This window comes from Lontra canadensis, unplaced genomic scaffold, assembly GCF_010015895.1.
Source record: "Lontra canadensis isolate GAN:19392208 unplaced genomic scaffold, GSC_riverotter_1.0 scaffold5, whole genome shotgun sequence".
Lineage (NCBI taxonomy): Eukaryota > Metazoa > Chordata > Mammalia > Carnivora > Mustelidae > Lontra > Lontra canadensis.
Genome location: NW_022630999.1, coordinates 35,342,174 through 35,354,632, shown reverse-complemented (window position 1 = coordinate 35,354,632; position 12,459 = coordinate 35,342,174). Strand labels below are relative to the sequence as shown.

General features: G+C 50.6%; 1 protein-coding gene across 2 annotated transcripts in view; it reads left to right on the top strand.

The window, feature by feature from the left end:
• The window catches only part of STK10 (serine/threonine kinase 10), a 116,621-nt gene that overhangs the window by 67,707 nt on the left and 36,455 nt on the right, over nt 1–12,459 (top strand). For both annotated transcript variants that reach the window (XM_032851803.1, XM_032851804.1), the window contains 3 exons: nt 2,470–2,542; nt 3,548–3,742; nt 4,329–4,410. In XM_032851803.1, coding sequence (XP_032707694.1) covers nt 2,470–2,542; nt 3,548–3,742; nt 4,329–4,410 — 350 coding nt within the window. The remainder of the gene's footprint in view (nt 1–2,469; nt 2,543–3,547; nt 3,743–4,328; nt 4,411–12,459) is intronic.

Here is a 12,459-nt window from a genome sequence, read left to right as displayed (position 1 = left end):
GCAAGGCCTTGGTGCACTTGGTTCGCTCTTGGCTAATGTCTGGCTCTGGAAGGCACCCCAGTGAACAGGTGAATGAACCAGTGAAATAGAAGAGTCAAGACTTGAACCAGTTCTCTGGTATTCGGGGCCCCCCTCTTATCATTCCTGGTTTGAACCGGTTGGTCTGATTCAAGCTCTCCAGAACAGCAGGTGTCTGTCCTAGCACTGTGCGTCGGACCAGCTCCTTTCTAGAGCTAGATGGAGGCTTCCTGGGGGGCTGGTAAGTATGCGGCTCGGCAACTTTTTGCATTAAGCACCACCAGTCTGCTCGAGGCGTTGCTTCCTTCTGAATTCTTATTTATTTATTTAAAGATTTTATTCATTTTTTTAAAAAAAGATTTTTATTTTTATTTATTTGACAGATCTCAAGTAGGCAGAGAGGCAGGCAGAGAGAGAAGAGGAAGCAGGCTCCCTGCGGAGCAGAAAGCCCGATGCGGGCCTCGATCCCAGGACCCTGGGATCATGACCTGAGCCGAAGGCAGAGGATTTAACCCACTGAGCCACCCACGTGCCCGATTTTATTCATTTTAGAGAGAGCACCCTAGCAGGGGGAGGGAGAGAGAGAGAATCCCAAGCAGACTCTGTGCTGAGCATGGAACACGATGTGGGCTCAGTCTCACGACCCTGAGATCATGACCGGAGCCGAAACCAAGAGTCAGATGCTCAACCCACTGAGCCACCCAGGTGCCCTGCCCTTCTCCTGACTTTGTATACTGATTTATTTTAATATTATTTTTAAAAAAATTTGTTCATTACAAAGAGCATATGCATGAGTATGGTAGGGGGGCAGAAAGAGAGGGAGAAGCAGACTCCCTGCTGAGCAGGTAGCCCCATGTGGGGTGTGATTCCAGGACACTGGAGATCATGACCTGAGCCAAAGGCAGATGCTTAACCATCCGAGCCACCCGGCACCCCCTGAATTTATTTTTTAATCAAGATGAAACTTACCTGTTTTTCTGTCTCGTAAAAGTTTATGTTAACTTATTAGTTGGAATGTTTTTTGAAAACATGACAATAAATATGCTTATTTCTATTTAAAAAAAAAAAAAAAGAAACTTTACCCTTGAAGACCGGAATTGGAGATTACTCTTCGTGGCATTGGATTCTTCTCGTTTCTCATAGTAGTGGGCATGTGAAGGAAGACTGGTAATGTTGGGTGTGTTTGAAGATACATTTTATTTATGTCATTCCTGAAAGTCGTACATGTTCATCATGGTAAATTTAAAAAATTGAGAAAAGTAGAAGAAACCTTGTCCGGTCTCATGATCCGTATGCAGCCAGTTTAGCAAGTTGGCATATTTCTTTCAAGTCGGTTCATGTAGATCTCTGCCCTTTTCTCGGGGGAGGGAGCATCATGGGGACCATACCATATATTCAACTGGTATCCTCCCCTTTCCTACTTAACCTAAGAAGTATATAAATACAGTATCTTAATATTGTGTTAAATATTATAACATTTAAATACATGTTAAATATTAATTTCATATAAATACGTACTAAATGTTTAATATTGATTGTTTTGTTTTGCCTTGGCGGGGGTAAAGGGAAGGGAGAGAATCTTAAGTGGACTCCATGCCCGGCGCGGAGCTTGATCTCATGACCCTGAGATCGTGACCTGTGCCAAAATCAAGAGTTGGACACTTAAGCGACTGAGCCACTCAAGCACCCCTAATATTGACATGTATTAATATGTATAATTCAGTGTTAAAATATTGAATAAAAATACTTCAATAATACCAATAAAATACTGCCATGTGGCCACATATCCCATTTTTCTTAATCTGTTCAGTCATTTACCCTTTATCTTTCTTACCTCTCAATTTCTTGGTTTATCTTCCTGTGTGTGTGTATGTGTTCGTGTGTGCGTGCGCCCTTGCTTGATATGCCAGTTAGATCCTTCTTGGAAAAGACAGAATATATTATATATTAAATATAAAGTTTTAAGATCACCCTCTCAGCTTTTTGCAGAAATGTATGATGGCCAGTGACCATCCAAGGCACAATTATTGCTGATTAAAATCACTCCCTGAAAGTCAAACAATTAGGTTTTTTAAAAAAATTTGTCATTATTACAATAGTGCTTTGATGAGCATCACTCTGCATACTGTTTTTATGTTTAAGATGATTTCATTGGGGTAACTATCTAGATCTGGAATTGCGGGATCAGAAGAGTGTGGATACTTGGAAGGTTCTTGCAATTTATTGCCCAACTGCTTTCCCGAAAGGCTCTTCAATTTATACTCTCATTAGCAGGAAGGAAGGTGTGTGTCTCTATATATCTTTATATCCGTAGATCTGTTTTTAATGATCAGAACTTAGCTAGGTAGGAAACGGTATCTGTTAATTGATGTGGAACGTCTGTCTTCGAGTTCACACCCCAGGGCTGTGGGGGAGGAATGTCCAACGAATACTCTGATTTTTGTCTTGCAGCTGACTTTGGTGTGTCTGCCAAGAATCTGAAAACTCTGCAGAAGCGAGATTCCTTCATAGGAACGCCTTACTGGTGAGTCTTGCAGTTTCTTAAATGGGAAAGGTGGACTGAAGGTTGAACCTCAGACTCCCCGAGGTGACCGCGGGCTGCTGTAGAGAAGAGAGGATAGCAGCAAGGGCTCCTGGGTCAGCCCGCTGGGTCTGAGCCCAGGCGGCAGCCCTCAGGAGTGCTGTGACCTTGGCCAAGCTGTTTAACTTCCCTGTGCCTCATTTTCCTCCTCTACGAAATCAGGGTTCACAGGTTGTTGTGAGCATAAATGGGAAGATGCATGTAGAAAATGCTCCATTAAGAACACCTGAACGGGAACCCCCAGAAAATGGTTCAATTCCTGTTTAATTCAACAAGTACAGACTGAATGGGAGGCCCTGGGCTGGGACTGTGAAGATGAATAATTCCTACCCTCCTGTGAAGTTTCTCTGGACTTCTCTAGACCATTGTGTTTCCTTCTTTTCCAAAACTATTACTTAAAAAAACAAACAAACGCACAAAAAAAACATGAAAACTCTTTCAGTTTCATACCTAATTACTTTCTGTTTTTCACATGCATTCTCACTTGGGAGTTAAGCTCCTTTCTTGCTTGCTTATTACTCACCCTTTCTCTCTCTCTCTCTCTCTCTCTCTGCCCTTTTATTCCTCTTTCTCCTGTTCTCTCCCATCCCTTCTCTCTGTGCCGTTGTATTCTCTCAGTCCACCTGTGCCCCCAGTTGGTCTCGGGCCACCCTCCCCTCTGCCTCCACCCGCCCCTTCCCCAGGACTCTGTGTTCTGGATTGTTGCTGCCATCTCGTGGCAGACATCGGGAACTGCAGCCGGACATGGCCATGGAGCCCCTCCTGAAGGCATCTTTCCAAGTGAAGACCATCGTAAGGAAGACAGTGGGATGGACTCTAATGCACATCGTGATTTGGGAGTGCCACCAACTCTCTGACACTGGCTTGTGGTGGTCCCTGACCCTGAATCACTGAGAAGTGCCTGAGGAGGCCAGGTTCTTAGCCCTCTGTTGTCCTTGGTTGGTTCAGGATGGCCCCTGAGGTGGTGATGTGTGAGACCATGAAGGACACCCCGTACGACTACAAAGCTGACATCTGGTCCCTGGGCATCACTCTGATTGAGATGGCCCAGATTGAGCCCCCGCACCATGAGCTCAACCCCATGCGGGTCCTGCTCAAGATTGCCAAGTCGGAGCCCCCCACTCTGCTCTCACCTTCCAAGTGGTAAGGAGCAAGGCCTGCCTGAGGGTGTTTGCTGCGTGGCCAGTGGGCCTGGGTCATGGGACATGTGGGGTTGGGCAGGTGGAGGGCCAGGGTTCTCCTGGTCCTGCTAGGCCTGGGGGTCTCCTGGCCTTTCTGAGCCACCTGTGCCTTCCATTCCTTTTCCTGTCCTCTGTGCTCCTGACATGGGAGAGCAGACTGTCAGAGCAGACTGTGTGAGCCAGGAAGGCGGATGCCACTATGGGAGGAAGGAAGTGCTTAATCGGGCCTGGGGGAAGTCCTGGGCTGGCAACAGGGGCTCAGACTTAAACCCCCTTGCTTCTCTGTTTTGCTCTGTGGCCTCAGGCAAATCCCTGCTCCGCTGATATCCATGTCCCCATCTGTACAATGATGTTCATGATGAGAAGGTCATCTCGAAAGCCCTGTCGCCTTCGCTGCTTTCGCTCATGAAGGCACCCTTTGTCTTTTGAGGGCTGTGTCGGGGAAGCACATGACTCCTAGGAGAGCAGAGTCTGTGACTCGGGAATTTTCTCAGTTCTTGCCCTACTCTGAGCTGACTGCCACCACCTGTGGCCCCCCACCCCCCCAGGTCTGTGGAGTTCCGCGACTTCCTGAAGACGGCCCTCGATAAGAACCCGGAGACCCGACCCAGTGCTGCGCAGCTCCTGGAGGTACGTGGCTGCCCTGTCCTGGGGGTGGCTGCCTGCCCCCTCTGCCCTGCCCTTCCTTTGCACACAGAAGATGGGCGAGGTCACCCATGACCTGGAAGCTAGGTGTGTTGCTCCCCAACCCAGGCGATGGCCAGAAGAGTCATTCATTAATCAGCTGATACTCCCTGGGCTCTTGGACTGAGATGGCCGTCATGAAGGCAGCTCCCCCAGAGCCTGTCCTCACACCTCTTATGTTCTTGTTGGGAAGACGGGGCACAGACAGCAGATAAGTGCCCATGGCAGGGAGACAAGGGCTCTGGGGAGAAAGGAAACAACTCAGAAGGGTGGGGACCTGCGAGAGTGGCTCTCTGATAAGAAGAGGACACGGAAGCGCTCTCTGTGAGCAGACACCCAGAGGGGGCTGAGGGGCGAGGCGAGGGGTGCTGGGCAGCTGAGGCAAAGCATGATTGGGACCAGTGAGGAGGCCAGGGCGTGGAGCCAAGGGTGAGGGCAGAGATCAGAGAAGTGCGGGGTGTGTGCTCCCCAAGAGGACGCATACCCACCCCACCCCCATACACTCACTCAGATGCTTTGCAGCAGGATGCAGGCTTCCAGAAGGAGAGCACATGCTCAGTGGGAACGGTATTGTCTGTGTACACAGTTGAGGCAGAGGGGGCCACACTTGTCCATTCATGATGGACCCCCTCCCTGAACCCAGATTTCCAGTGGGCAGCTGGCCTTTCAAAGATGGGCAGGCAGGCTGTGGTGCTCACTCTTTTCTGCAAGAAGGGGTCAGGCTGCGTAGGGTCACGTGGGGTCATGCAGGGTCTTGAAAGCCCAGGCCAGGACTTGAGCTGTACCCTCTGTGTGGTGTACCCTGTACCCTCTCTGTGGTGGGGTGCCCCTGAGGGTTGGACAAGGGACACAGCATCCAACCTGCACTTCTCAGGGCCCCTCTGGCTATTGTGTGAGGAATCTCTGGCCCTTGTGTAGAGAGGGGGGTGATGGTTTCCTTGAAGCTTCTCGAAATACTGGAGGTAACTGGGAGTTGCTCTTTGCCCTGGCTGGCACCTCGTGCTTTGAAAGTGGCACACACCACCTGTCCTGCTGTCTTCAGGCCTGCTAGTCGCTGTCCCCATGCTGTCAACACTGATGGGAGACCAGGAGAAAGTGGGCCTGGGTTCTGGGGAGAGGCCGCCCCTCCACACCTTGCCCACTGTGATCCTTCCACGCCAGTGACTCATGGTGTCTGATATGTGTTGGGAGGAAAGGAAAAAGAAGCCACGCCAAGCACAGAGTCTTTGTTCGTGTGCAGCTGCTTCTCCTGAGTACCTACTGTGTGCCAGGCACAGGGCCCTGGTTGGCACACCCTCTGGCACACCCTCTGGCGTTTGCAGCGCAGTGCGGCTGGAGAGTTTTGGGTTCAGATCCTGGCTTTGCCATGTATTGGCTGTGAGACCCTGGGAGATTGGCTTCACTTCTCTGTGACTCAGATCTCACTCTGAAATGGGGATAATGGTCATGCCCCTCCTTTAACAAGGGTCGTTGTGAGGGTTAAGTGCAAAGATACCATAGAGTGCTTAGCTTAACCTCCCTGGGTTAATGATGCTCAGCAAATGATGCTTTGAACTGCAAATGTCCAGAGTATCAGAGGCCTTATATTCTGGGAATTGTGGTGTTTGGTGGGGAAGCCAGAGGAGGGGGTGGGCCATCACTGTCAGAAGCTGGAGCTCCAAGCCGCTTGGGGCCGATTGTTTCCTGTAAGTGGGCGCCTCCTGGTCTGCTACATCCGGCCTCTAGGCCATCCAGGACATTCCACCAGGAAGAGACCAGCTGTCCTCCATCCCCACGTGGCAGCCCTAGAGCCTCAGCCCGAGCCAGGAATTTTTGTTACATAGTTGGAAACAATGTCCCGCCAAGGGATTCTTAGTGCAAGACAGAAAGGGTTGCAGAAAAAGGAGTGATCCCTTGAGATTTAAAAAAAAAAAAAAATGCCTTTCAGGGCTTAGGCTGCTGTCAGCTTTGTTCTTGTGCCTCTTTATTTCTGGGCAGAGGGGCAGGGTGGGGAGCATGGTCTGCCCGAGGTCACCTGGCTTTGAGTGACAGGTAGTGACCTCCAGATCTTGGCTTCCCAGTGCCCCTGCAGAGCTGTTCATGCCCCTTGTTTCTGCCTGCTTCCGGGAGCTTCCTCCAAGCCCCTCATGCTGTGAGTTGACACTGGTTTCTGATTCATCCCCTCACTTGCACAGAGATTTGGGGGACCTTGTCACATAGCAATCAGGGACCCGGGCTCTGAGGTCATGCTTGACCACCCGGACTAGGAGTTGTTCTCACTCTGTGCCTCAGTTTCCTCATCTGTGAGATGTGGGTAGTGCTCCCTTGGTGCAGTTGTATGGGTAAATGAGGTTCTGTACGCGCCGTGTTTTTAGCACGATGGCTATCACTCAGGGGCTCTAGGGACACTTGTTGAGTTGGTTGTAAGCCTGCCACGCAGTGTCCCAGCCGTTCGTGTCAGGGTCATGCGTGACTCACGTCGTTGGACCTGGCAGCTGGCTCCAGGCTGCTCCCGGGGACCCAGCCACAGCAGCCACAGTTGATCCTCACCCTTGCCACCGTCAGCTCTTGGTTTCTGGGCCCCCATAGATTCCTGGTGTCTTCCCTTCTCCTTGGTCACTCCTTCGTAGCATCCTCCCCCTGTTCCTCTTCCCTGCGACTGATCACCGTGGAAGTGCACCAGCTGCACCTCCCCCACAAGTCTTCACTCACCTCGAGGGTCCCACCTGGTTTCCCCTGCAGCCCACACTGTTCCACCTGCCCCAGGTGCCCGCAGCCAGCCCCTTCCTCTCTACCCCCATGTGGACATCCACACCCGAGTGCCCTCCGCTTTCCCCACATATGCTCCACTGATGTCTGTCCCGTCTCAGGGAGCGGCAACCCACCCGCCAGGCCCTTGGGGCCCCAAACCTTGCAGGCATCCTTGGTGCTGATCTTTCTTGTGTGCTCCACATCCATTCTGTCAGAAAGTCCTATAGTCCCTGCCTTCAGAATGTGCCCCGAGTCCGACCACTTTGCACCATTTCCATTGCAACCGTAGGTCAGAGCTGCCCCCGTGACTTTTGCTTAGATTATTACCTCCTCGCTGGTGTCCCTGTTCTCCTTCAGTCTGTTCTCAGCACAGCAGCCAAAGGGAAACCTTAACATGTATGTCAGTTCTCGTCCCTCCCTGGTTCAAAGCCCATTAATGGCTCACCTCTCACTCAGCTAAACTCCAGAGTCTCGGTGACCTGCAGGGTCCTACACGATCTGCCCACCCCATAATAACCCCTCACTCGATGCCAGCCACTCTGGCCTCCTTATTGTATTTCAGCCACTCTGGGCATGCAGCTGCCTCAGGGCCTCTGCACAGCTCTTCACACTGACTGTAATGTTTTTTCCTGACGTCTCCATGGTTGACACTCTTCTTTAAGTCCTTGCTCTTCTCAGTGGGCTTCACCCACCACCCTATTTCAAACTGGAAACCAGCCACTTCTACTCCCAACATATTCTCAGTTCTCCTTTCCCTTCCCTACTTTTGATTTTTCCATGGTGTACTTGTTTATTAAGTTTATTGTTGATCTTTAGCATGTCTGCTCCCTGAGGACAGCAGTCTTTGTTTTGTACACTGATGTGTCCCAAGCATCCAGAACAGTGTCTGGTATGTACAGGGCCCTCAACAAATATTCATTAATGTTTTTACTTAACTGTAGTGTAACCGTTTCTCCATGCCAGGTACTATTCTAAATGTTTAGCAGATGTTAACACTTTAATCCTTATAATAACCCTGTGAAGTAGGTACTGTTCCCATTTCCATCAAACAGGTGATAAAACTGAGGCACAGAGAGGTTAGGTAGCCTGTACAAGATCATACAGCTTGTAAGAGACAGAGCTGGGATTCTCATCGTGGTTGTGTCATTCTGAAGCCTGTTGTCTTGACCACTCTGGTAAGCCTCCTCTCTGAATGAATTAAAGAGAGGAAGAAGGAATGAGAGAGTGAAGGTTAGATGGGAAGGAGTGGGGCACTGGACAGATGCTGACAACTGGAATCTTGAAAGTGGCATCAGGCATTTTTTAAAGCCAGCCTCGGAGTGCAGGACTCCCTGGCTGATGGTTTCTAAGCACACCAAGGAAAATCAGGCTCCTTCTTGGAAAAGGTGTATTTGTAGATGGCAGGAGGGGTCCTGGCCAGTGGCCTTTTGGGGCTTCTTGCAGAGATGACACCGAACAGCTGTGCCTCTTCCTGAAAGCTGACAGCTAAGTTCCCCTCTGATCTGGGCCTCCTGTGGGGGTGCCCGAGTGTCTTTCTGGGGCCCCGTGTGCCCGAGCAGCCTGTCCCCACTCAGGCATACTGTGCACTTCCTGCCCAGGAAGGCCCTGGCCCTCCTGGCAACAGGGTTCTGCCTCTCTCCTGGGCCTTGGTGGCTTGGGGTTGGGGACTTCTCTCCTTTGGACACATCCCTGGAGTTAGTGGTTCTGAGGCGGTGAGGGAGGTGGTCTGTGCTTTCTGTTCCAGGGAAGTTGACAAAATAGTGTTTTGGGCCTCGTCAGACCCCTAGAGGGCCTGCCTTGTCAGCCGTGCCTGCCTGGGGATTCCAGGATTGGCATCCAGGGGACCTGCGCCACTCACCTTCTCCTCTGGCAAAGGGCTTTCTTCCCCGGGTTGTCCCCTTCCTAAGGACCTCAGGGTGCCCATGGGAGGCAGTGGGGCAGATGGTCTAGCCCCAAGAAAGCAAGACTCCTGGCCATGCTGGAAAGCCACTGAGTTGGTCAATGTGTAGCATGCTGTGGTGAAAACTTGGTATTTCCAGAAGCTTGTGCCTGCCTTCTTTAGTTCTGCCGCATCTGCTTCAGCAACTGCCGTGATGTGTCCCATGGCTCCTTGCTCAGATTCATGTGTGAAGTCGGGCAGTGCGAGGCTCGGGAACCTTCGGGATCTGATTCTCACCCTTAGTTCCAAAAAGCTGTGCTCTGTGGGGTTGCAGGAGGGAGGAGGGATGGCTCAGGGGGCAACCTGTGCCTTGAAGGCTTGTCTAACTGTGCTGCTGGTGGTGACAGTGGTGATGGCGGTGGTGACTGTGGCCGTGATGGTGGTGGTGGTGTTGGAGGTGGTGATGATGACTGCCATACTTGGAGCACTAACTGTAGTGCTTACAACAGCTGTACTATTATTCCCAGTATACAGGTGAGTTAACTGAGGCTTAGAGAGGTTGAGTGACTCGCCCAAGGTGGTGGTGGAAGTGGCATTTCATCCCAGACAGATTTCCTCTAAAGCCAGTACTCTCACCACGACACCCTCCTGCCTCATCCCGTGATGAGTTAGCTTTCCCACTCAAGACCTTTTGGAACCAAACAGCACCCAGATGGACACCTTTAAAGGGTAACAGGTAATACCACCACTCAGCTGCACCCTCCAGCAACTTCTGAGAAGAAAGTCTCAGCTTCTCACTATGGCTCTAGGACCCTGCATGCACCACTCTGCGCTTCCTCCTCTGGCCCCTCTTCTGTCTCCCACAAGCCCTGCCACCCTGGCCTTCTAGCTGTGCCTCCAGCCTGCCACACTCAGTCTGGTCTCAGGGCCCTTGCACTCGCTGCTCCCCTGCCTGGAACTCTCTGTGCCCAGATCTTTTCCCGGCCAGCTCAAATGTCGCCTCCTCAGGGAGACTCCCGTGACCATAGACTAAGCAGCCTCCACAGCCCAGGCCAGGCCCATGTGGTTTCAGCCTCATGTTATCCTGTTACCTGATCTGACATGATCTTTTTTTTTTTTTTTTTTAATATTTTATGTATGTATTTCTTAGAGAGCGAGAGAGTGCATACAAGCTGGGGGGAATGGCAAAGAGAAAGGGAGAAGCAGACTGCTGCGTAGGGAGCCCAAGCAGGGGACCAAGGATCATGGCCTGAGCCGAAGGCAGATGCTTAACTGACTGAGCCACCCGGGCGTCCCCATCTGTCATGATCTTGTGGGTCATTTGGTTGCATACCTATTCTCTTCCACTCAGCGGCAAGCCCCCAGGGGCAGGGACCGTGCCCAGACTGTTGTTCACCCTACTCTCAGCGCTTGGCACATCACTGGCCTCAACATGTGGCCAGGGCCCAGATCGTGAATGAATGGGCCATGGGACAGAGCAAAAAGAAATTAAAAAAAATTTTTTTTAAAGATTTTATTTATTTATTTGACACAGAGAGAACGAGAGAACACAGCAGGGGGAGCGGTAGGCAGAGGGAGAAGCAGACTCCCCACTGAGCAGGGAGCCCAACATGGGGCTCCATCCCAGGACCCTGTGATCATGACCTGAGCCAAAGGCAGACCTTAACTGACTGAGCCACCCAGCTGCCCCAAGAAATGAAATTCTTAAAATCTGCACTAGTCCGGACTAACTAGAGAAGGCCAGGCTGGTTTAGGGCTCTTTGAGAGGAGTGAGGGTTCAGGTCAGAGATAGGTGCCCGAGTGGAAGGGGGTGTTGTCTCATGACCTTCCACAGAGGAACTCTTCTAAATGAACAGGCACATAAAAATGGTTCGTGATGGACCTGTCAGTGGTGAAGGTGTTTACCAGGTGCCGAATATGTCGTCTTCATTATGTACGTACTTCCCAGCAATCTCGTCGACGCTGCTCCTCCACAGATTAATTTTCTGACTGTGAAAGCAGTAGATGTCATCAGAGCCTTCCTCTAAATTTCAAATAAGCAAACTCCAACTTAATGACGCCCCTCTGCTCCCCTAATACACACACGACATCCCTTTCTCTGGGTGATCAGTCATCTCATATCCTCATCCACACCCAGGGATGTCCGAGAGCAGACTTCTGCTAGGGAAGGTGCTTGTGCCGATTTAACATCTGCTGAGGCCTTCAGTGCTTTGGTGTTTTGCAAGCCATGTGAAAGAGCCGTCCTTATTGTAGAGATGTGACATTTCTGCAAATGCCTAGGGTAGAACTTACACGATGCTCCCTTAAGAATTTGCAAACACACGTGTTCCTAAAAACCTTCGTACATGCACACATTCATAGCCTTATTCATAGTCGCTCAAAACAGGAAATGACACAAATGTCTGTCAGGAGCAGAATGGATAAACAGGTCATGACCTCTCCATGTGGAGAATACTGCACGGGAGTGAAAAAGGACCAGTTTACCAATATATGCAATGAGGGAGGCGACTTTCATGGTCTCAACCACCATGTCAGCCACGGAGGGCTGCATACTGTGTGATTCTGTTCACATGGAATGAGGGAACCGGCAAAACTAGTTCCCGGAGCTGAGCACCTGTGGGGAGTGGGCTTGATGACAAGGAGACGGAAAACTTCATTGTCTGCAGGTGGGCATGGTTATACCATGAGTGGAAAAAGTCATTGAGCTTAGTAATTTGTGAACTTGACTCGGTATAAGTAACATTTCAATAAAGTATATGTAGTTGATATATTATTTTAAGATTTTACTTATTTGAGAGAGAACGGGAGCAAGCAGAGGGAGAGGGACAAGCAGACTCTGCACTGAGTGCAGAGCCCGACGTGGGGCTCGATCTCAGGACCCCAGGACCATGGCCTGAGCCGAAATCAGAGTCAGACATTCAACTGACCGAGCCATCCAGTCACCCCTGTCATAGATATTTTAAAACCATATATTAAAACCTTTTAAAAAAGAAAACAAATGCACAGACAACCCCCCAAACATCGCTTGAGCTCCTGCTTTGAGCTAAACACTTTTTTTTTTTTTTTTTAAGATTTTATTTATTTATTTGAGAGAGAGACAGTGAGAGAGAGCATGAGCAAGGAGAAGGTCAGAGAGGGAAGCAGACTCCCCGTGGAGCTGGGAGCCCGATGCGGGACTCGATCCCGGGACTCCAGGATCATGACCTGAGCCGAAGGCAGTCGTCCAACCAACTGAGCCACCCAGGCGTCCCGAGCTAAACACTTCTTATACATTATCCTGGTTAACCCTTATGACCTCCCTGTAGGTTTGGCACTATTGTCTCCGCTTTGGAGATGAGCCTGCCGCTCAGAGAAGGAGAGCGACATGCTCAGTGTTGCACAGCGGG